This window comes from Pseudopipra pipra, chromosome 6, assembly GCF_036250125.1.
Source record: "Pseudopipra pipra isolate bDixPip1 chromosome 6, bDixPip1.hap1, whole genome shotgun sequence".
In the NCBI taxonomy this organism is placed as follows: Eukaryota; Metazoa; Chordata; class Aves; order Passeriformes; family Pipridae; genus Pseudopipra; species Pseudopipra pipra.
Genome location: NC_087554.1, coordinates 17,653,597 through 17,679,326, shown reverse-complemented (window position 1 = coordinate 17,679,326; position 25,730 = coordinate 17,653,597). Strand labels below are relative to the sequence as shown.

The window sequence follows — 25,730 nt, the reverse complement described above, 5'->3', positions numbered from 1 at the left end:
CATACTTCAAGGAGTTTAGGAGTCTTGGCAATGAATGGCAACACCAAATGGAGATTTCTGAACTTTCTGAACCTTCATTTGAAAAATTATTTTCTTCTTTGCAGGCATCAGTTACTCCACATGTACAGTAGCTTTTCAGATCTAACTCTGGAAGTATTCAGAAATACATTTACATGAAAGATGCAACATAAGCACACGTGCACAGTATTGTTTACATGTTATTTCTACTGCCTATGTTGGTTTTTTTCTCGTGAGAATTTACCATCTAGAATTAACAAGCTATTTTATTTTCCTCTCTCAAGCAAAATACACCACCTCATGTCCCAAATCCCTAAGCTACAGCTATACCATCTCTTCCTGTCCACCCACTTGTCGGTCTCTGAGTGAGCCTGATGTCACATGCAACATTAAGTTTGTCCCAGTTGATGGCTGCACCTGCATAAACGGAACCTACATGGATGAGAGTGGCAAATGTGTGCCTGCTACTGAATGCCCCTGCTACTACAGAGGATCTCCCATACCATTTGGAGAAGTTGTTCATGAAAATGGGCAAGTATGGTAAGTGAATCTTTTGAAAAACGTTCAAGCAGTAGCAGCATACCTAGTTTCTCATTAGAATCTGTTACATTTAAGATGGTCTCATCCTGTCTCCTGAATTTCAATACAGCACTCTTCTCTTGAATTTCTTCAGCTTTAAGTTCTTTCATTTTCAACTTTTATGAATGGTACATATTCCCCTGAGCTGCAAGACAGGGACAGAAGCAGAATGAAGCCAGTACAATGAAAAGTAAAATCATTAGTAACTTTTTACATCACTTAAAAACACACAAACCTATGCTTGTGGGGTCCATCCAAGGGTACTGACGGAGCTGGTGGAAGTGCTCACTGAGCCACTTGCAATCATTTGTCAGCAGTCCTGGCTAACCAGTGAGGTCCCAGTTCACTGGAGGTTGGCAAATGTGCTGCCCACCTACAACAAAGGCCAGAAGGAGGATCTGGTGAACTGCAGGCCTGTCAGCCTGACCTTGGTGCTAAGGAACATTATGGAACAGATCCCCTTGAATGCCATCATGTGACACATACGGGACAACCTGGGGATCAGGCCCAGCTAGCATAGGTTTAGGGAAGGCATGTGCTGTTTGCCCAACCTGATCTCCCTCTATGACCAGGTGACCCACTTAGTGGATGAGGGAAAGGTTGTGGATGTTGACTACCTGTACTTTGACACTAAGGCAGTGATCGTCCATCTGTACTGGGCATTGGTGAGAGTGCACCTCAAATCCTGTGTTCAGTTTTGGACCCCTCACTGCAAGAAAGACATTAAGGTGGTGGAGTAAGTCCAGAGAGGGCAACAAACCTGGTGAAGGGTCTGGAGCACAAGTCTTATGAGGCACGGCTGGGGGAGCTGGGAAGTTTAGCCTGGAGACAAGGAGACTCGGGGCACCTTATCACTCTGCACAGCTATCTGAAAGGAGGTTGTAGCAAGGTGGGGGTCTGCCTCTTCTCCCAAGTAACAAGTGATAGGGGACATGAGGAAATGGCCTCAAGGTACACGGGGGAGCTTGAGATTGGATGTTAAAAATTTCTGCACTGAAAGAGCTGTAAAGCATTGCAACAGGCTGCCCAGGGAAGTGGTTGAGTCACCATCCCTGGAGGTATTTAAAGACATGCAGATGTGGCACTTAGGGACATGTTTAGTGGTGGACTTGGCAGTGCTGGTTGGACTCCATCTTAAGGGTCTTTTCCAATCCATATGTTTCTATGATATTTCTAGATGGATAGAGCAACTATATTTATGGGCATTTTTTATTTAATTCCATAATTTTTCAAGTATAAATTTATGACAATACCAGCAAGGAGAGATCTTATGAGAATGTAAATAACAAGCAGAGATGTATACTCGTCACAACCTATGAATTTTCCTGTTAAGCAATAATGGATATCATATGGAAGCAGCACGTGTAGTGTTATTAAGGGAAATTTTTTCCTGAGACTGCAAAACAGCATTTTGGAATATGTTTTTTTCCTCTCTCACAGCTCTTGTGTCCAGGGAAGACTGAATTGCATTGGAGCACCGAATCCAACTCCAGGTGAAAATAATCTTCCACTTATTTTTTCTCTTTGTCAGATTTTGCAGAGGATAGTTCATAGAATTGATTCTTCTTAATGGATTTTTAATAGAAGTATTTCTCATTTAGTTATAGTGCAATAGTTATCATAAAAGGCAGGAATGTGCCTACATTAATCATAAGACCTCTTTTTGCATAAAGACCTTTTTTTCTGAAATAACGTGGAGTTATTTTCCTGAGAATTCAGTGCTCTGAAGTGTATCTAATCAACAGATTGAATAGGGACAACAATATCTACTAATTGAAGTAGGGAATTTCCGAAGAATTTTTAGATGGTTTTAATGGCTACAACTGTGGAATAAACTCTATGTCATTTCTTTACTACTCTCACTTTCCTTCCTCTAGTCTGTGAATCTCCCATGGTCTACTTTGACTGTAGAAACATCACTGCAGGAAAAACTGGAGCAGAATGTCAAAAAAGTTGCCAGACTCTGGATATGCAGTGTGTAAGTATGTCATGGCTGAATGGTGCTTCCATGCTTTGTGCTCTTACTGTTAAGTAATTGATCCATTGGATCTACTCAACATCTACAACACGGATACTTTATTCTCATAGCAAAACAATGTTATGAAGCTTCAGCACTGGGACCCTTAGATCAAAATATAGTAAAGTAACATCCAAATTAGATCTTGAGATTAGTGTTTACCTTACTTCAGCTACTGCAGGTAACTGGAACCAGTAGTGAAAAATCTAGGGCTCTATCACACATTTGACTTCTGTAGGAGAAAATTAGTGGCTAAAAACTGTCTAGGAGAAATTATTCTTTCTCATATCCTGCTGCATTTGTGAACTTCTTGCACATCTAATAATATTACTCCACCTAGGTTCTTGGTGGCCACATGGCATTTCATAAATAAGTATCATATCAGATAAACAATTTCAGTGTAGCTCAACCAAACCAGAAAAAGATTTTACTTACTTTTCTTTTTAAAAGTCCATTCAATCACAAATCACCCACTACAAAGTGCAAGATCCAATGTATTTTAAATTTCACAGATTTCACAAGAACAATGAGGATTGGCATACATAAAACATTTATCTTTAACAGATTTATATTCTATTAATTCAATGGCTAATAACTTCCTTTTTGTTCTGTTGTCCTAGAAGTACTTCATAGTTCTCTCCCATTTAACCTGGGCAGCAAAAAGAACATATAAAGACATTTTATGATAATTTAATCTTCCTTTTCTTAATGTGATTATTTCATTCTGAAATTATGTCTTTCTCTTGTCTTTTCCAGTATAGCTCACAATGTACATCTGGCTGCATGTGCCCAAATGGGCTTGTGTTAGATGGAAATGGTGGTTGTATTCCTGAAGATGAATGTCCTTGCATTCACAATGAAGCCATGTATCAGCCTGGGGAAAAGATCAACTCTGACTGTAACACCTGGTAAATACATCTGTGGAAGTAACATTCCTGGTTCCCTCATTTGTCTTTCTAAAGATCTTAAAATAGTACAGCAGTGATGAAAGATTTGGATTGCACATTTAATCAGTTGATGGATCTTCTTGTTTTGGATTACACAGCATGACCAGGTTGCCTTCTGATCTGTATTAGATGGCCAAAGCACAGAATGGGAAGAAACATTTAGGACTACAGGGTTCATTAAGTATCTTGTTTTGCAGTTAATGTATTCAGAGTAGCAGAACAGAACTTTGTTTTAATTCTTTACATGAAAAATGTAAAAGACTACTTTAACTCCATAATCAATATAACATATACCAGGGGTAAGTTGCCAAACAAATACTGATTGCTGAGGTATGTCTACTCAAAACAGCGAGTTGTTCTATTATTAATATATTTTATTCTCTTTTCTAGTGTATGCAAGAATAGGAAGTGGGAATGTACCAAAAATCAGTGTCTGGGCACTTGTGCTGTTTATGGAGATGGTCATTATAATACCTTTGATGACAAAACGTTCAGCTTCAATGGAAACTGTGAATACACACTAGTGCAGGTACTGATAGTTAACAATAACAAGTGTGAGGTAATCTTGATGGTGTCTGTAAAAATAATATATTTTTAAATGTTATTCTCTACCCAGGACCATTGTGGCTTAGCCAACGGGACCTTCAGGGTTGTCACTGAAAATATTCCTTGTGGCAACACTGGGACAACTTGCTCAAAATCCATCAAAGTCTTCTTAGAGGTAATAAGGTTTTGCATATAGACCAGTTTTGTTCTGTATCTATTCAGGCTTAGGAGAAGCCTAGGTATCCATTGCTTCAAGGAAGTTGGAAAATATTTTAAAAAGCAATTCAACTATTAAGTTAGGTTTACATTAGATGCAAGTGAAATATTTGGTAGAGCTTCCTAGCTTTCTATATTTTCCATTTCCCACACTATCTTATACCGCTCTTGGTAAAACTACGGAAAAATAGTTTTTAACAGAAAGTTAGCCTATTGTGTCAGAATATTCTTTTATTCTATGCAATGTAGTTCCTCCATGACAGTCAAAAGACCCTTTTTAGGCCTATGCCATTTAAATTATCTTTTACCACATTTCCAGGAACCTGAGATCTGAGCAATATAGTTTTGAGCTATATAACTTTGCTGATTTGTTTTCATTATATAAACTATTCATAGTACTCTTAAAAGCAGAAAAACAGGTCTGAGAGCTACTGAGCTCATTTCTAATCACCTTTTCCTCCTGTTTCAGAGCTATGAACTGATACTTGGTGAAGAACATGTCAGTGTAGTAAAGAGAGGACAAAATGATGAGGTGCCATACACAATCCGCTATATGGGTATGTACTTGGTAATTGAGACCACAAGCGGACTGATCCTCATGTGGGACAAGAAAACCAGCATCTTCATCAAGCTCAGCCCTGATTTTAAGGTGTGGAACTAGCACTTAAATGGCAATATACAGTCCAGATTTGTCTGAGTGTGAATTTTGTTGAGACCCTGCCAAGATCCCGAACAGGTGATGTCTTTAGCATTGCTGCAAGACATCCCATGTTGTTTTTCATTCCTCTGGCACCTCAGGAAGCTATGATGTCCTTCTGCTGTTCTGAGCTCTGAAGGCAGCTTTCAGTGCCTATTTGGCCTGACAGAACTTGAGTTGGCAGACCATTATTTTGGACTTGACTTTGTTAAAATTACCCACTGAACCTTGGTAAAGGTTATCAGACCTTATTAAAATTACATAACTACATGTGTATAAATCAACTGAGTAATCTTGATCTTGAAAGTAATCCATTATTTCCTATTCTCATTGACACAAAAGTCAAATTGTTATACTTCAGGAACAAGGAAGTGTATTATGAGTGAATATTATGAGTGAAAGCCTCTTGTATGCTACCACATATTTTTCAAGCTTGTAACTACACAGGTGATAAGGAAAATGCATTCCCATTGTCATACTCATTTGCCTAGCTTATGATACATAAGTACTAAAAACTGTAGTAAATAAGGAGTTTGCTATCTTATTGTATACCACTGTGACATTTAAATTAGGTATATAAAGAAAGCGTAATTTAGATCTAGATATACCAACTTGCTTCAGTACCACAGGTTCTTTTGCTGCCTCACCCACTGGTATTTTATAAAAATAGTAGTAATACAGAAAGTATGCACCTTAGATTCATAGAGAAAGTACAGCATCTATTGTAGCCTATCACAGTTGTACAGATCCATACATTTATAATGAGGGATATTTCTGGATGTGCAAGGAAAATGTTATTTCTTTTTATACCTGTAAACAGTCTTAGTGGTAAAGACACAATGAGTAGATTATGTGGCTGAACTGGTAATACTTATGACAGCTTTATAAGGCTGGTTGTTTTTATGTACATCTATTGTATAAAACAAGGCTTAAGTGTAAATCTTAATCAGCTGAGTCCTCATTTTCTTGTCAAAGCAGAAGGTTACAATGACAAAGATGGTTTTATTGTTCAGATTTCAAAGAAGAAAAGTCAAGAGCAGTATCCTTTTAGCCTTAGTGGTCATGATCTGTTGCTGAGGAAACAGAGCATGAAGATGTTCAGGACTGATAGAAAGGAATGGCACCATTAATGGCACCATTCCAAGAGCTGCATTTCAAGTATTATTTCAGTCTCAGATGTTGTTTCAAGTTTTCTCACATCCATTATTATTTTATTTACTTCCTTTTGTAGGGCCAGATCTGTGGCCTCTGTGGAAATTATGATGGCAACAGCATCAATGACTTTACTACAAGGAGTCAATCTGTAGTAGAGAATGTCCTAGAGTTTGGAAACAGCTGGAAAGTATCCTCTACATGTCCTGATGCTAACGACATCAAGGACCCATGTTCTACCAACCCTTACCGAAAGTCCTGGTCAGAGAAGCAGTGTAGCATCATCAACAGCAACGTCTTTGCTGCCTGTCACTCTCAGGTATTACCAGGGCAGAAGTTTATTGTGTGAAAACTAAGTCTGTGTGTCACTGAAGGTGCTATCCTCATATATTTTAACATGCATGTCTCACTTATTAGCATATTTCACTTCAGATAGTGTCAGAAAAACTTCAATCTGAATCCCACTGAGTGGGACAGATTTATAGTCCCTACCTGTAAGAAATAAAAAGACATTAAGTTCATAAGAATTATCCACATATTACAAAAGAATAATAATTTCATAATTGCTATGTATTTCCTTATAGCCTGACTTGAATAAAAATTTCTCATATACCAGGTACAGAACACAAGCTCAACATAGTAATAACATAGAAATGAAGTATCAGCATAGCCTTTATCTGACACTAAGTACATACCAAACACTGCCAGATAACTCTGTGCAATTGCCTAATATTTCTCAGGAAAATTAATCTAATCTTCCCCCAGAACACATGTCTGGGTGTCTAAAAATCTGTCAATATATGATTTGAATGTATCATTTGGCATCAGCTCTAGCATTCAACCGTGTCTTACAAAAGAAAAAGAAATTACCGGCGTAGGCCTTCCTTCTGAGATACTACAATTTTAAGAAAATTACTCTAGCAAAGCTAAGAAAGAATTTAGAAGGCAAGATGTATAGTATCACATTTCTGTTTACTAACAGGTTGAACCAGCAAAATATTACCAAGCATGTGTGACAGATGCTTGTGCCTGTGACAGTGGAGGAGATTGTGATTGCTTCTGTACAGCAGTAGCTGCCTATGCCCAAGCATGCAGTGAAGTTGGTGTATGCGTAGCCTGGAGAAGCCCATCAATTTGTCGTGAGTTTTATGTCATAAACACTTCTTCTAAAAGTGTAGTTAAATGTACAGTGTCTTGCTGATGTCCTTGAAACATGCTGTGAGTATCTTACATAGGTGGGTTAGAATCTCACTGTGTAGATTTTTCATGCTTAAGATATTTGCACTTTTTTTTTTTCTGAACATGTCCAACTTTCTGTTTCTCCTTAGCACTGTTCTGTGATTACTACAATCAACAAGGAGAATGTGAATGGCACTATAAGCCTTGTGGAGCCTCCTGTATGAAGACCTGTAGGAACCCAAGTGGAAAATGCCTCAATGACTTGCCAGGTTTAGAAGGTAAAAAGAGCTGCAAGTACCTTCTGGAGGGTACATATTATTATATTTTTAATTGCTTTTAATGGAGTGTATTTCTCCCATTAGCTGCATTTGCACAATTCAACTCTCTTCAATATCATTATATCCACATGAATGGAGGCAGAGTATGGAAACTGGAGTGAAAAATATCTCTAAGACTAAGTCCTTGTGGATGGGCTCTGCTGATGCTAGTACTCTGCATTACTTACTAGAGTTACTGGAAAAAAAAAAAAAATGTTATGACAATTAAAAACAAGACCTGAAAATGCATTCTACACAAATAAAACTTCTGCTGACAGTATCTCATTCTTACCTTTTCTACCTGGTACATGCCCCCTTCCTTCCTTCCTCCAGGCTGCTACCCTAACTGCCCACCAGACAAGCCATATTTCCATGAGGATCAGATGAAGTGTGTTAGTCTCTGTGACTGTTATGATGATGAAGATGGAAAGATATATAAACGAGATGAATGTAATATATGGTAAGACTTAACATACCAGCCTCATCATATACAAGGAAAAACGATCAAAAGAAAGTGGGAAATTGCACGTTCCGTTTACATGACAGGATTAGGCTATGCTGCCTGTGTAAAAATAATGCCTTACTATCTAATGGTGGTTTTCTTACTACATTAGTAAGAAGGTTTTATATGATTTTATGTTCTATTGATTTTGTTCCTGATTATATTGCAAATTCTCAGCATAAAGATACATTAAGAACAAGAAGTCCTTTATGACCAGGCTTTCTCTATTTCACTTTCCTGTGGCAGGAAAAACATTGTGCCAGAACTAAAGATATCTAATAGTGACCTACTTCCAAGTATTTTATTACATACTTATATCGCTTGAGTATTTAGTCTCCCTTTTTAGCCTGCTATTTAGTACAGAAACATTGTAAGTGCAAGAAAAGTGATATGAAGGAAATAAGGAAAGTTTTCCTTAAGATTTCTACCTGTAGCTTTGTGTAAAATGTAACTTCACTTCTATTTATAAGTTTGGGTTTAATATAAAGAAAGATTTGAGAAAATGATGGCCAAAAAGAAGACAAAACCAACTGGACACTAAAGGAATAAGCAAATATAAAGTGCCTTGCCTTTTGATGCCAGTATTTATCAGAAAGATGACTAAACAAAGTACATCACAATCAAAAAAATATGGGTTTTTATGCTTTCTATTTCAGTGAGTGCACATCAGAAGGTTTACAGTGCAAGTTTGATGATAAAGGTAAGACAGCTAAGAAAAATTATTAAGAAAATGAAATAATGGATATTACCTTTTCATAGATTCCTGACAATAAACTTCTTCTGAATTACAGCCTGCCACTGCATTTATGAAGGAAATAGCTATAAATATGGTGAACTCATCTATAACACCACGGATGGAACTGGATGGTGTTTCAGTGCAACATGCGATGTCAATGGAACAATAAGCAGGAACATCTTTAAATGTGGCATTTTTACAACAACCCCATTTACATTTTCTACAAGTCAGCCTACAACTACTACTTCAGGTATGCATGAATAATCTTTAAAATAAGTGAAAATTTCTGTGAGTGACTGAAAATTAGCTGAAAGGGAGGATTTTCTCATCAGTTAATGGCATATAATTTTACTTGAAAACGCTGACTTCTGCTGGAGCCACCAGTTCACCTGGCAGCTTCAGTTGCCAAAGAAGACCATAATAAGGATGTAGAAATGAGTACAGTATTTCTTACAAATCCAATTTCCACTGTTTCACCATGGTTTATCCAGGGGAAAAAAATAATAGAGCTTACTAATAATTGCATCCTGGAGAATCTTCTAATTTCCTTGCTAACAAAAACCAGCAGTTCTAGACCAACTTCTGAAAACATGAAAGACAATTGCTGCCATTTCTTAAACTACAGAGCACATTACTACCAATTGAAGATAAGAAATTTAGTTTGAGGAAATGCTCAAACTATTTATAACCATTGTTTAGAACCTTTCCTAATTGTACTTAATAACCAAATCAACAGTTTCCTTCTACTCCCACAGTACACTTCTACTTTATTCCTGCAGTTAATTCATTACAGTGACCAAATTCTCAGTAATTTTGAGAAATATTCGCAAAAATTATACTACAGGAAGAACTAAATATTCAAATTTAAGTCTTCTGTTAAGCAACATTCATGTGAAGCAAGTGGTATCTATTCCACGTGGTCATCTTCATAATGCTAAGAATATGAAAAAAAATCTTATTAAAATAACTAGAAAATACTTATTAGATTTTGTATTTCATATATACTATATGTGTATTCTCTATTATAATGCACTATATGCAAAATACATGTATGTTAAATATATATGTTAAATATATGTATTATATTTCAGGTTTATAAATGTGTTACATGTTATAATATTAAAATAAGTAGAAAAGTCATTATTCTGTAAAAATATTTTAAAGTCTGCATGGTTATGCAGTTAAGAGTAAATAAATACAGAGATAATAGCAAGGAGAATAAAACCTCCTCTACTTATACCATAGAAATCATGAGATTATATTATCTAAGTACTAATGTACCATGCAAAGGATATCAGATTAGCTTTATTTAGCTACAATTTTTTAATAGATGTCACAGAAAGTACCACTATAATTATAATAATATAGACGAAAGGTCAAAAACTACTTTAGAAATTAAATTCAAGACTGTCTAAGCAAGTTCACTAAAATTAAAATAGTACATTATATAAAAAATTATATACAACAAAAAATATATGGAAGATGAATAATTTTTCCTGGCACTTTCTTTAATAAGAGCAGACAAGACTTACGGTTCCTCCTTTTAATTACAGAAATGACAACTGCAACACCAGTGACAACTGTATGTGTGAAAAATGTGTGCACCTGGTCAGAATGGTATGATTCTACTCAGCCTGAAAACAAAGAGGACAGTGGAGATTATGAAACATTTGAAAATCTCAAGGAAAAAGGATACAGTGTGTGTACAAACCCTAATGGTGTTCAATGCAGAGCCAAAGAACACCCGGATACAGAAATTAACCACCTTAACCAAACAATACAGTGTAGTCAAAGCAGAGGATTAATATGCAATAACCAGGACCAAGAATCTAAGCAGTGCTATAATTATGAAATCAGAATATCATGCTGCAGATACATACCATGTTCTGAAATACAATCTACAACACCAATAACCACAAGAGAATTCACAACAACTACTGCTGTAGAATCAACACAATTCACAGTACAGACAAAGATAAAACCGACAACACAAAAACAAGAAACCGAAGGGCAAAAGAGTGAAGTAACTACAACATCACCAAATGACAGAGAAAAAACAACTACTGTGACTGAAACTTCAGTTACAGCAAGAACATCTCAAATCTCAACAACAGGTTACCAAACCACATCTCCTATAGCAGAAACCTCCACTGTGACAACCCAGGCTCCAACACCACCCAATACCATCTCCACTCTCCCTGAATCAAAAACAAAAATCACTGCTGGCACCACAGCTGTCTCCAGTACTACTGCCTTGCCAACACAAGGCACAACTGTCCCAACATTCACACCAACAGTGCCCAACACAGCCACTAGCACTGCCAGCAGATCTACAACCACCACCGGCAGCACGGAAACCCCTACAGCAGCAACCCTTCCGAATGTATTATCCACTGTTGCTATTCAAACAACAATATCATCCACCACTGCTTCCACAACTCCTGAAGCACTTCCCCAAAAAGAAAAGACAACCACTAGAAGCACAACAGGTGCGCTGAGGACCAGTGCCCAGACAAATAAAGGCACAACCACCATCATCACATCCACACCAACAGTGCCCACACCAGCCACCAGCACAGCCAGCACCTCCAGGACCACAGTGGGAAGCACCACAACAGCCTCAGCCAAAACTGCTCCAGGAGAAACCTCCACTGTGGCAACCCAGGCTCCAACTTCTGCCACAACCGCTTCCAGAACTCCTGAAGAAAAAATAAGCAGCACTGCTGCCACCACGGCTGTCCCCACCACCACACGCCCAACGAATGAAGGCACGACCGTCATCGCAACCACCACCAGGACCTCTCCCCCTCAGACTGAAGGCACAACCACCATCATCGTCACACCCACACCAACAGTGCCCACACCAGCCACCACCATTATTGCCAGTACCTCCAAGACCACAGACAACTGTGAGGAGCGCTGTGCCTGGACACAGTGGTTTGATGTGGACTCCCCTACACCTGGTAACGAAAATGGAGACTTTGAGACATTTGAAAATATCCGAGCTGCTGGTTATTCACTGTGCGACAAGCCACAAAACATCACGTGCCGTGCTAAAGATTACCCTGACAGAATTGTGCAAATAATGGAACAAAAATTTCAGTGCAGCCTTGACACTGGGCTTGTATGCAGAAATAAGGATCAGACTGTCAAGTACCCGATGTGCTTTGACTATGAGGTCTCAGTGTTCTGCTGTGACCGTAAACACTGCCAGACAACATCAGCGATCCCACAGACCACAGTGAAGACCTCCACCACATACTACCCTCCAGAAACCACCACAGCAGCAACCCAAACTGCACCATTGACAACTACTCGCTCAGCACTTCCCCAACGACAAAGCACAACCACTGGAAGCACAACAGCTGCGCTGAGGACCAGTGCCCAGACAAATGAAGGCACCACCACTATCATCACACCCACACCAACAGTGCCCACACCTGCCACTAGCACAGCCAGCACCTCCAGGACAACAGCAGGAAGTACAACACCCTCAGCCAAAACTGCTCCAGGACAAACCTCCACGGTGGCAACCCAGGCTCCAACTTCTGCCACAACCGCTTCCACGACTCCAGAAGCAAAAATAAGAAGCACCGTCAGCACCACGGCTGTCCCCACTACCACACGCCTGATAAAAGAAAGCACGACCGTCATCGCAACCACCACTAGGACTTCTTCCCCTCACACTGAAGGCACAACCACCATCATCGTCACACCCACACCAACAGTGCCCACACCAGCCACCAGCACAGCCAGCACCTCCAGGACCACAGTGGGAAGCACCACAACACCCTCAGCCAAAACTGCTCCAGGAGAAACCTCCACGGTGGCAACCCAGGCTCCAACTTCTGCCACAACCGCTTCCAGAACTCCTGAAGAAAAAATAAGCAGCACTGCTGCCACCACGGCTGTCCCCACCACCACACGCCCAACGAATGAAGGCACGACCGTCATCGCAACCACCACCAGGACCTCTCCCCCTCAGACTGAAGGCACAACCACCATCATCGTCACACCCACACCAACAGTGCCCACACCAGCCACCAGCACAGCCAGCACCTCCAGGACCACAGTGGGAAGCACCACAACACCCTCAGCCAAAACTGCTCCAGGAGAAACCTCCACTGTGGCAACCCAGGCTCCAACTTCTGCCACAACCGCTTCCAGAACTCCTGAAGAAAAAATAAGAAGCACTGCTGCCACCACGGCTGTCCCCACCACCACACGCCCAACGAATGAAGGCACGACCGTCATCGCAACCACCACCAGGACCTCTCCCCCTCAGACTGAAGGCACAACCACCATCATCGTCACACCCACACCAACAGTGCCCACACCAGCCACCAGCACAGCCAGCACCTCCAGGACCACAGTGGGAAGCACCACAACAGCCTCAGCCAAAACTGCTCCAGGAGAAACCTCCACGGTGGCAACCCAGGCTCCAACTTCTGCCACAACCGCTTCCAGAACTCCTGAAGAAAAAATAAGAAGCACTGCTGCCACCACGGCTGTCCCCACCACCACACGCCCAACGAATGAAGGCACGACCGTCATCGCAACCACCACCAGGACCTCTCCCCCTCAGACTGAAGGCACAACCACCATCATCGTCACACCCACACCAACAGTGCCCACACCAGCCACCAGCACAGCCAGCACCTCCAGGACCACAGTGGGAAGCACCACAACAGCCTCAGCCAAAACTGCTCCAGGAGAAACCTCCACGGTGGCAACCCAGGCTCCAACTTCTGCCACAACCGCTTCCAGAACTCCTGAAGAAAAAATAAGAAGCACTGCTGCCACCACGGCTGTCCCCACCACCACACGCCCAACGAATGAAGGCACGACCGTCATCGCAACCACCACCAGGACCTCTCCCCCTCAGACTGAAGGCACAACCACCATCATCGTCACACCCACACCAACAGTGCCCACACCAGCCACCAGCACAGCCAGCACCTCCAGGACCACAGTGGGAAGCACCACAACACCCTCAGCCAAAACTGCTCCAGGAGAAACCTCCACTGTGGCAACCCAGGCTCCAACTTCTGCCACAACCGCTTCCAGAACTCCTGAAGAAAAAATAAGCAGCACTGCTGCCACCACGGCTGTCCCCACCACCACACGCCCAACGAATGAAGGCACGACCGTCATCGCAACCACCACCAGGACCTCTCCCCCTCAGACTGAAGGCACAACCACCATCATCGTCACACCCACACCAACAGTGCCCACACCAGCCACCAGCACAGCCAGCACCTCCAGGACCACAGTGGGAAGCACCACAACACCCTCAGCCAAAACTGCTCCAGGAGAAACCTCCACGGTGGCAACCCAGGCTCCAACTTCTGCCACAACCGCTTCCAGAACTCCTGAAGAAAAAATAAGCAGCACTGCTGCCACCACGGCTGTCCCCACCACCACACGCCCAACGAATGAAGGCACGACCGTCATCGCAACCACCACCAGGACCTCTCCCCCTCAGACTGAAGGCACAACCACCATCATCGTCACACCCACACCAACAGTGCCCACACCAGCCACCAGCACAGCCAGCACCTCCAGGACCACAGTGGGAAGCACCACAACAGCCTCAGCCAAAACTGCTCCAGGAGAAACCTCCACTGTGGCAACCCAGGCTCCAACTTCTGCCACAACCGCTTCCAGAACTCCTGAAGAAAAAATAAGAAGCACTGCTGCCACCACGGCTGTCCCCACCACCACACGCCCAACGAATGAAGGCACGACCGTCATCGCAACCACCACCAGGACCTCTCCCCCTCAGACTGAAGGCACAACCACCATCATCGTCACACCCACACCAACAGTGCCCACACCAGCCACCAGCACAGCCAGCACCTCCAGGACCACAGTGGGAAGCACCACAACAGCCTCAGCCAAAACTGCTCCAGGAGAAACCTCCACGGTGGCAACCCAGGCTCCAACTTCTGCCACAACCGCTTCCAGAACTCCTGAAGAAAAAATAAGCAGCACTGCTTCCACCACGGCTGTCCCCACCACCACACGCCCAACGAATGAAGGCACGACCGTCATCGCAACCACCACCAGGACCTCTCCCCCTCAGACTGAAGGCACAACCACCATCATCGTCACACCCACACCAACAGTGCCCACACCAGCCACCAGCACAGCCAGCACCTCCAGGACCACAGTGGGAAGCACCACAACAGCCTCAGCCAAAACTGCTCCAGGAGAAACCTCCACGGTGGCAACCCAGGCTCCAACTTCTGCCACAACCGCTTCCAGAACTCCTGAAGAAAAAATAAGCAGCACTGCTGCCACCACGGCTGTCCCCACCACCACACACCCAACGAATGAAGGCACGACCGTCATCGCAACCACCACCAGGACCTCTCCCCCTCAGACTGAAGGCACAACCACCATCATCGTCACACCCACACCAACAGTGCCCACACCAGCCACCAGCACAGCCAGCACCTCCAGGACCACAGTGGGAAGCACCACAACACCCTCAGCCAAAACTGCTCCAGGAGAAACCTCCACTGTGGCAACCCAGGCTCCAACTTCTGCCACAACCGCTTCCAGAACTCCTGAAGAAAAAATAAGCAGCACTGCTGCCACCACGGCTGTCCCCACCACCACACGCCCAACGAATGAAGGCACGACCGTCATCGCAACCACCACCAGGACCTCTCCCCCTCAGACTGAAGGCACAACCACCATCATCGTCACACCCACACCAACAGTGCCCACACCAGCCACCAGCACAGCCAGCACCTCCAGGACCACAGTGGGAAGCACCACAACACCCTCAGCCAAAACTGCTCCAGGAGAAACCTCCACGGTGGCAACCCAGGCTCCAACTTCTGCCACAACCGCTTCCAGAACTCCTGAAGAAAAAATAAGAAGCACTGCTGCCACCACGGCTGTCCCCACCACCACACGCCCAACGAATGAAGGCACGACCGTCATCGCAACCACCACCAGGACCTCTCCCCCTCAGACTGAAGGCACAACCACCATCATCGTCACACCCACACCAACAGTGCCCACACCAGCCACCAGCACAGCCAGCACCTCCAGGACCACAGTGGGAAGCACCACAACACCCTCAGCCAAAACTGCTCCAGGAGAAACCTCCACGGTGGCAACCCAGGCTCCAACTTCTGCCACAACCGCTTCCAGAACTCCTGAAGAAAAAATAAGAAGCACTGCTGCCACCACGGCTGTCCCCACCACCACACGCCCAACGAATGAAGGCACGACCGTCATCGCAACCACCACCAGGACCTCTCCCCCTCAGACTGAAGGCACAACCACCATCATCGTCACACCCACACCAACAGTGCCCACACCAGCCACCAGCACAGCCAGCACCTCCAGGACCACAGTGGGAAGCACCACAACACCCTCAGCCAAAACTGCTCCAGGAGAAACCTCCACGGTGGCAACCCAGGCTCCAACTTCTGCCACAACCGCTTCCAGAACTCCTGAAGAAAAAATAAGAAGCACTGCTGCCACCACGGCTGTCCCCACCACCACACGCCCAACGAATGAAGGCACGACCGTCATCGCAACCACCACCAGGACCTCTCCCCCTCAGACTGAAGGCACAACCACCATCATCGTCACACCCACACCAACAGTGCCCACACCAGCCACCAGCACAGCCAGCACCTCCAGGACCACAGTGGGAAGCACCACAACACCCTCAGCCAAAACTGCTCCAGGAGAAACCTCCACGGTGGCAACCCAGGCTCCAACTTCTGCCACAACCGCTTCCAGAACTCCTGAAGAAAAAATAAGAAGCACTGCTGCCACCACGGCTGTCCCCACCACCACACGCCCAACGAATGAAGGCACGACCGTCATCGCAACCACCACCAGGACCTCTCCCCCTCAGACTGAAGGCACAACCACCATCATCGTCACACCCACACCAACAGTGCCCACACCAGCCACCAGCACAGCCAGCACCTCCAGGACCACAGTGGGAAGCACCACAACACCCTCAGCCAAAACTGCTCCAGGAGAAACCTCCACGGTGGCAACCCAGGCTCCAACTTCTGCCACAACCGCTTCCAGAACTCCTGAAGAAAAAATAAGCAGCACTGCTGCCACCACGGCTGTCCCCACCACCACACGCCCAACGAATGAAGGCACGACCGTCATCGCAACCACCACCAGGACCTCTCCCCCTCAGACTGAAGGCACAACCACCATCATCGTCACACCCACACCAACAGTGCCCACACCAGCCACCAGCACAGCCAGCACCTCCAGGACCACAGTGGGAAGCACCACAACAGCCTCAGCCAAAACTGCTCCAGGAGAAACCTCCACGGTGGCAACCCAGGCTCCAACTTCTGCCACAACCGCTTCCAGAACTCCTGAAGAAAAAATAAGAAGCACTGCTGCCACCACGGCTGTCCCCACCACCACACGCCCAACGAATGAAGGCACGACCGTCATCGCAACCACCACCAGGACCTCTCCCCCTCAGACTGAAGGCACAACCACCATCATCGTCACACCCACACCAACAGTGCCCACACCAGCCACCAGCACAGCCAGCACCTCCAGGACCACAGTGGGAAGCACCACAACACCCTCAGCCAAAACTGCTCCAGGAGAAACCTCCACGGTGGCAACCCAGGCTCCAACTTCTGCCACAACCGCTTCCAGAACTCCTGAAGAAAAAATAAGCAGCACTGCTGCCACCACGGCTGTCCCCACCACCACACGCCCAACGAATGAAGGCACGACCGTCATCGCAACCACCACCAGGACCTCTCCCCCTCAGACTGAAGGCACAACCACCATCATCGTCACACCCACACCAACAGTGCCCACACCAGCCACCAGCACAGCCAGCACCTCCAGGACCACAGTGGGAAGCACCACAACACCCTCAGCCAAAACTGCTCCAGGAGAAACCTCCACGGTGGCAACCCAGGCTCCAACTTCTGCCACAACCGCTTCCAGAACTCCTGAAGAAAAAATAAGAAGCACTGCTGCCACCACGGCTGTCCCCACCACCACACGCCCAACGAATGAAGGCACGACCGTCATCGCAACCACCACCAGGACCTCTCCCCCTCAGACTGAAGGCACAACCACCATCATCGTCACACCCACACCAACAGTGCCCACACCAGCCACCAGCACAGCCAGCACCTCCAGGACCACAGTGGGAAGCACCACAACAGCCTCAGCCAAAACTGCTCCAGGAGAAACCTCCACGGTGGCAACCCAGGCTCCAACTTCTGCCACAACCGCTTCCAGAACTCCTGAAGAAAAAATAAGAAGCACTGCTGCCACCACGGCTGTCCCCACCACCACACGCCCAACGAATGAAGGCACGACCGTCATCGCAACCACCACCAGGACCTCTCCCCCTCAGACTGAAGGCACAACCACCATCATCGTCACACCCACACCAACAGTGCCCACACCAGCCACCAGCACAGCCAGCACCTCCAGGACCACAGTGGGAAGCACCACAACAGCCTCAGCCAAAACTGCTCCAGGAGAAACCTCCACGGTGGCAACCCAGGCTCCAACTTCTGCCACAACCGCTTCCAGAACTCCTGAAGAAAAAATAAGCAGCACTGCTGCCACCACGGCTGTCCCCACCACCACACGCCCAACGAATGAAGGCACGACCGTCATCGCAACCACCACCAGGACCTCTCCCCCTCAGACTGAAGGCACAACCACCATCATCGTCACACCCACACCAACAGTGCCCACACCAGCCACCAGCACAGCCAGCACCTCCAGGACCACAGTGGGAAGCACCACAACAGCCTCAGCCAAAACTGCTCCAGGAGAAACCTCCACGGTGGCAACCCAGGCTCCAACTTCTGCCACAACCGCTTCCAGAACTCCTGAAGAAAAAATAAGCAGCACTGCTGCCACCACGGCTGTCCCCACCACCACACGCCCAACGAATGAAGGCACGACCGTCATCGCAACCACCACCAGGACCTCTCCCCCTCAGACTGAAGGCACAACCACCATCATCGTCACACCCACACCAACAGTGCCCACACCAGCCACCAGCACAGCCAGCACCTCCAGGACCACAGTGGGAAGCACCACAACAGCCTCAGCCAAAACTGCTCCAGGAGAAACCTCCACGGTGGCAACCCAGGCTCCAACTTCTGCCACAACCGCTTCCAGAACTCCTGAAGAAAAAATAAGAAGCACTGCTGCCACCACAGCTGTCCCCACTACCACTGTTCCTCAGTCTGGAACCAGAAGCACCATAGGTGTTATTGAAATTGTTTCTTCTACTGTAGAAAGTGTGTCTACCACTGTTTTTCCCAGAACTTTTAGTCCCACAGTCAGTCCAGGTATGTCATTGTTTACCTCTGTAAGGTTTATTTCCCAGTTTTTCTTTAGAACAACATTCGTGTCACTTTGGTCTTTGACTTCTGCCCCTAGGTGAATCTGTGATTCTGTGGTTCTGTCACCATATCTATTTCTTGAAACACATAAACGAATTTTTAATCAATCTGCCCCTCTGCCTCTAGTATCTCTGTTAGACAACTCAGCTTTGTAGTATTAATCCTTAATTCAGGGCAGAAAGTGGTGATATTGAAACTTTTGAAAACTTTAGAGCTAAATGTCCTAAGAGTTGCCAAATGCCACACAATATTCAATGTATAACTAAAAAATTTTCAGAATCTCCACTTATGAATAGGTCAAGTATTTGAATGCAACAAAATGTTCACTCGTTTTGCTAGAATACTGAAAAGACCTCTTGAATGTATTAAAATTCTTATATAAAAATCCTGTGCTTCAAATTAAATTATTATTTGTATTTAACAGTTGCTACAATTGGTACATCACAATCAAGTCATATTACAACAAGCACTTCTGCAATATTCAGTTCTTCCACCAGCACATCTGTGACAACAGAAGCCAGTACCCATGCTGCGTCCAGCAGAGTTACTCCATGCTTTTGTCATGTATTTGATACTTTATTTTCTCCTGGTAAGTGCCTTATTTTTTGATTATAAAAATTTTTATAAGCAATATAAACCCGTAAGACACTATTCAAGTAAGGATAACCACTCAAAATAATCTAAACATAGAACTTTTTATAGATGAACACACTTTATATTTTCACAGCATTTTCCTGGTTTTTCTCCCTAAGTATTTTCATTTGTCTTGTAATTTCTCCTCCAATTTTCCTCTACAGGCGAAGTGGTATACAACAGAACAGACAGAGCTGGCTGTAATTTTTATGCAATTTGCAGCAAGGAATGTGAAATTGAGCCATTCCAGGGGCCGTGTCCTTTGACAACTCCTGTCCCTTCAGTCGCTTCAACAACTACAACACAAGGCACCTCATCCACAGATCACGTATTGTCTTCTGCCTCACCAACCACAGCAACATCCCTCACAACTTCAGCAGAAAGAAACTGTACTGATGTCAATCCTCCACGAAAGGTGGTTCCCCTCCTTACTTTCTAATATATCACTGTTGCAAAACCAGCACAACTTCTGTCCTCTAATAGCCAATTCAAATCAACCTCTAAGTATTTCAATAAGGAAGTTGGCTGTGTAACAAATGACCTGATAACACACAATTCTTTAACTCGGTATTACCAGGTTATTTTAAGTAATCTGTAGGTGGAAAAGCTCACTAAGACCATGGCAGACTATTTGTTTTTAATAAAAGACATTTAAATGCCATAGAAATAAGCAGACTATGTATGAAAAGTAAAGTATATTTCTTTTTATGCAGAAGAAAATTGTTCTCAGCATTCCTGCTCTTAATAGTATGCTAAGAAAACTCTAATCTGAACTTCCCACCAATTTTGAGTCTATCTTAAGCTGAAACAAAACAACTAGGGCTAGAAAGAGCATTTGAGAATAAATCATTTACATATTTTCAGCCTGGAGAGAGCTGGATAAGTGAATGCCAGAAATGTGTCTGTGACTCCCTCACTGCTACTGTGCAATGCCAGCCGCTCCCATGCCAAACAACAAAGGAAACAACTTGTGACCTAGGATTTGTCTCCATGGTTGTACTACCGCAAAAAGACCCATGTTGTCCTGAATTTAAATGCCGTAAGTATTAAAAATACATATATAAACACCACACCACACATTCCAATAAATTACATTTGCACTTCTGTTGATACCTAAGGAAGTTCTTCATGTATCACAATAATAGCAAAACCTTAAGTTGTTCTGTCTCAGTGAACACACATCAATTTTTGGCTAAATGTGCTTTAGATCTTTATTTAAAAACAAAACGTTATTTTCAATTAACTTTGATGAAAGAATGGGTGGGATAGCAGGATAATACTTTGAACCTTCATGAAGTCTATATAGCTCAACTATCTCTGCATCTGTAATCATAAATGTTGTCAATGCATTTTTTAAAATGTTATTAATGTAACGTTGGAGCACATTAACATTAGCCCAGCTGCAGCTAAACTAAGATGCATAAACATAAGAATAGCACAGCAAAAAGCTTAACAATTAACTACAAGAGCAAGTAACAGGAAGCAATAATACAAAGTGAAGCGTTATCAGTAATTGAATTGCCAATGTATGAAAAAAAATAATTATACTTACAATGTCGTTGAATGCTCATGAAAATTTAAAAATCCTACAGCTATACAAGTTTATTTATATACATAAATTTTTATATACATATATGCGTGCAAAAGAATAAAAAGAAAAAAGTACCCATAAATTAAGCTTGAAACAGGAAAGTCAAAACAAAGGAACAGGCAAGTTTGAAGTGGTTCTGTGAAAGACACTCTTTTTCGACTCAGAGTCAGTATTCCATCCAACCACATTCTGAGAGGTCATAAAGAATCAGTAACTAAAGCATCTTTGAATATTATTGGACTGGACTTCTAAGGTTCAAAGAGGAAACAACTAATTTAATTTGAAGTGAATCAGATATTGAAAGGGCAAAAAAGGGATTTTTCATGAATAGCTTGAGTTTGAAGCCATTCCTCACCAACTCTTCCAGCTGATCTCAATGACGAAACTTTACTTAAACATCCACTACCTATGAGGTCTAAGCATGTAGGAGGATTGAATTCAAGTTTTCCATACTCTCTGTGTTACTAACAAAACTTGATAACATCTTGACTTCTCAGGAAGTTTCACAGTTTGAGTTTACTCTGGAATAATTTTTTGTTTTGTTTTTCAGAACCAGTACCTGATGTCTGTGTGATTAACGGTACATTGTACACGGTGAGAATGTTATAGCATTGTATAGTATATTGCTGGAAGTGGAAAGTACATCCTTTCTACCAAAATAAGTCTTTGAGAAAGTTCTTTTCCCAGCACATGTGGGTTTTTTATCTCTCACCCTTAACTGGGAGTTTTTCAGTTTTTTTAATGTCAAAAACAAATTGATCCCAGAAATGTTCCACAACGTGTAGCAGAAAAGAAGAGTGTACTATTTTTAGTGCTGTACTTTCTTTTTTAAGCTCCCTCCTGCTTCTGGAACTAATGAATTTCCCAAACAATCTGATGAATAGCGCAAACTCAGCGCAAGCACAGAGAACCTTAAAAAAACAAAGCTAGCATTTTTGCTTTAATTGATACTCTAAACCTTTTTGCTAAAATTGGTACTTAGGTCATTAACTCAAAACTGAAGCATTAGCATTGGAGCCTTTGGGGATCCATTTCAAAAGACTAAAATCCATGTGTAAAGTTATACCTCTACTTATGTATATGCTTATTTTAATCTCCATTTTCAAATTACAACCACTGAACATGACTTATAGAGAAAAAAGATTCTTAAATGGAGCATTGAAAAGCTGGGAAAATAATGAGACAGTATAAACTAGTCTTACCTTCATTTTATTAATTTACTCTTCTTTTTTACATTGCTTCATTTAGTTTCCTCTTACTGTGTGCTTTCCTGCAAGGCTTGAAGCCAAACAACTCTGTGTTCAAAGAGAGTTGAAGAACTCAGGAGCACTTGGATTTCAGCAATCTTAATGGTTCTCAGCAATGTATTCAACTCTGCCTATACATTATATGGAAACTGTTGCCATTTGAATGTTGGGGTTTTTTTTCTGTCTTCCAGGTTGGAAAGTCAGTAGTAATCAATTCATGTAAGAAATGTACCTGCAGTTCCGAGAAAGATCCAGTGACTAATGCTAACACTGTGCATTGTGAAACGGTTCAGTGTGAAACATCTTGCCCACTGGTGAGTTCAGATTCTCTAGGCTGCCCAGTCAGTCCTCAGTTACAGCAAGATTAGAATTCTCCATCACCAATTCAACATACTTTCTTTTTCATCTCCTTATGAGTAGGGCTATCAATATATGATTGAGGAAGGAGAGTGCTGTGGGAAGTGTATCGAAGTAGCTTGCAAAGTCAAACTAAGTAACAACACTGTTCACGTACTCAATGTAAGTACTCCTTTCAATTTCAGATCTCTCTGTTAGCTGATATAACAGCTAAGAGTCAATTTATGTCCCTTACTAGTAAAAATATAATACTGAAATTACTCTGAAAACAACACACCAGCTTTCTGAACTGAACACTTACTTGGAATGGCAAATTCTTGATATGTGTGGTTAATGGGGCAATGATTTCTAATTTGGGGTCTGAGTGTTCAGATCCAGGATTTAAACTTTCAAGCTAGCTGCAGTTTGCAGAATTTCATTTTTGCCACTTGAAAGAACTTCAGAAGCATCTAAGAACCTCTGAGGTGTAAGAACTTAATTAGCTCTGACATACTTGATGACAATGAAAAAAAACTTTTGCTTTTCTTATAAAATCTTAGGTTAATGAGATCCTGCCACTCGACCAATGCAGCCATTACAAATGTGAAAAAATTGAAGATCAGTTTGTTGCAGTCCAAAGTAAGAGAGTATGCCCTGACTACGAACCCGGAGAGTGCGATCCTGTAAGTTTTAATCAATTCTTCACTGATTGAATGCAGTTCAAAAGAGCAAGGAGGGACAACGAAGAATACAACAAATTAGTTTCACTGAAGTTGCAGGAATGTCTTAAGAATTAAATTAGTCTTGCTGTAACATTAGTAATAAGAAAGGCTTAGTATTTTTTTATGAGGCTACAAGGATTCAAGATTTCTATGATGAGGACAGCAAGTCATTCATTGTTTCATTTAGGGTTCATCACAGAGGCGCTTTCTGCCCAGTATCAATACTGCTAACTCATATTCTTACTCATGATTGTCATCCATGCACTAATACAAATCCTCCTTTACTTTTACAAAGGATGAAACAGAGACTACGTCCGATGGCTGCTGCAAAATATGTAAACGTAAGTAATGCTGTGTTTATGTGTTCTACTTAAAGAGGATTGTGTTCAACTTCTAACTATCTTTGAGTGGACGGAAGGATTCTTCACTCCCCCTGTTTTCACATATTCTATATGTGAAGACCCTGTGTTTCACTATTTATTCAAAAGAAAAATGCAGATTTGTTTTCCTGATACTTAATATCACAAATCAAACCAGCAATGCTCAGGCCTCTGCATTATTTTCCAAAGACACTTTTAGAGCTGAAATCAAAGAATAATCTGAAAACTCCAGATACCTTACACAGCACCCACTCCCCACCCCATCACATACTGCCGATTCTCAATAATCAAACATCGTGCACTTTGAAACTGTGTTAGCATTCCTTTAGTTCTGAACTAGAGATTTGAAATATACTTTCCCCTCTTCTTTTCATGAAGCTGCAAAATGTAAGCCTTACAGCAAGAAAACTGTGATCCGCCATGCTGGCTGTGAGTCTTCTGAACCTGTTGAGCTGTCATATTGTGAAGGAAATTGTCCTGGCTCCTCAGTGTAAGTTCTAAAGATTAATTTAACATCTCTGTGGCTTCATTTATACTTTATTGGTCTCTCACAAGGAGGCTCATGGGAGACCTTACTGCTCTCCACAACTACCTGGAAGGAGGTTGTAGTGAGATGAGGAGTTGCACCAGGGGAGCTTTAGATTGGATGTTAAGAAAAATTTCTGCATTGAAAGGGTTGTCTAGCATCAGAACAGGCTGTCCAAGGAAGTGATATTTAAAAGACATGCAGATGTGGCACTTCAGGACATGGTTTAGTGGTAGACTTGGCAGTACTGGGTTAATGGTTGGACTCGATCTGAAAGGCCTGTTCCAACCTACATGATTCTATGATCACAGAATAGCAACAAAGTTAATGGTTTATATGATTCCATTGAATTGAATCAGATTCAATGGAAGCAAGAACAGTTTCACTATTGAAGAGACAAGTAATTAAAATCACATTCATAAGTGTGTCTGAGAGGGAGGAAAAGAGGATGTATAAAAAAACCAAAAATCAAACCAAATACCCCCAAAAGAAAAGTCACTGAGCAGGTTCTGTGTGTCAGTTTTTACTGAGATGTTTTTTTTTCCTGGTGGAACACAGGTATTCTCTTGAAGCAAACCAGATGCAACATGAGTGTGGCTGCTGCCAAGAGCTCAGCACCCAAACGAGAGAGGTGACCCTGACTTGCCAAAATGGAACAAGCATAAATTATAACTATGTATATGTGGAAAACTGCCAGTGTACGAATGGTTGCTCTTCACAAACCTCTGCATCACAAGACTCCCAAACACAACAATCTGAAGAATACAGCTCCCAATTGCAACAGGCTGCAGCATTTGGTTCCCAATGGCAAATCAGCACAACTAATAAGATGTATCGTTGAAAAAAGAAAGCAGAGAACCCTAGGGAAGCTGAAATCATGTCTTCCCTAGAGTAACTTGTGCTCCTTCTTTAACAGATCTTATGTCAACTTCTGTTATCACCTTTTCTCATTTCTTACTTGTAAAAAAAAAAAATAAAAAAAAAGCAAATAATTA

At 43.1% G+C, this 25,730-nt stretch overlaps 1 protein-coding gene across 1 annotated transcript; it reads left to right on the top strand.

The window, feature by feature from the left end:
* Positions 1-1,130: 1,130 nt before the first annotated feature.
* LOC135416558 (mucin-2-like) lies at positions 1,131-25,730 on the top strand. The gene is made up of 21 exons (XM_064659775.1): positions 1,131-1,262; positions 3,371-3,522; positions 3,952-4,090; positions 4,178-4,282; positions 4,793-4,972; positions 6,252-6,491; positions 7,155-7,311; positions 7,501-7,629; positions 8,002-8,128; positions 8,827-8,870; positions 10,460-19,246; positions 19,725-19,889; positions 20,098-20,348; positions 20,798-20,972; positions 22,075-22,118; positions 22,963-23,085; positions 23,192-23,290; positions 23,668-23,790; positions 24,125-24,170; positions 24,588-24,699; positions 25,294-25,730. The coding sequence occupies exons 1-21, from the start codon at positions 1,131-1,133 to the stop codon at positions 25,574-25,576; spliced, it is 11,613 nt and encodes a 3,870-aa protein (XP_064515845.1). The 3' UTR covers positions 25,577-25,730.

Coding starts and splice junctions, on each gene's coding strand:
- LOC135416558 (XM_064659775.1), top strand. CDS start 1,131: ATGTGCTGTTTGCCCAACCTGATCTCCCTCTATGACCAGGTGACCCAC. Junction 3,523..3,951: donor AACTCTGACTGTAACACCTG/GTAAATACATCT, acceptor TCTCTTTTCTAG/TGTATGCAAGAATAGGAAGT. Junction 20,973..22,074: donor TTGTCCTGAATTTAAATGCC/GTAAGTATTAAA, acceptor TTTGTTTTTCAG/AACCAGTACCTGATGTCTGT.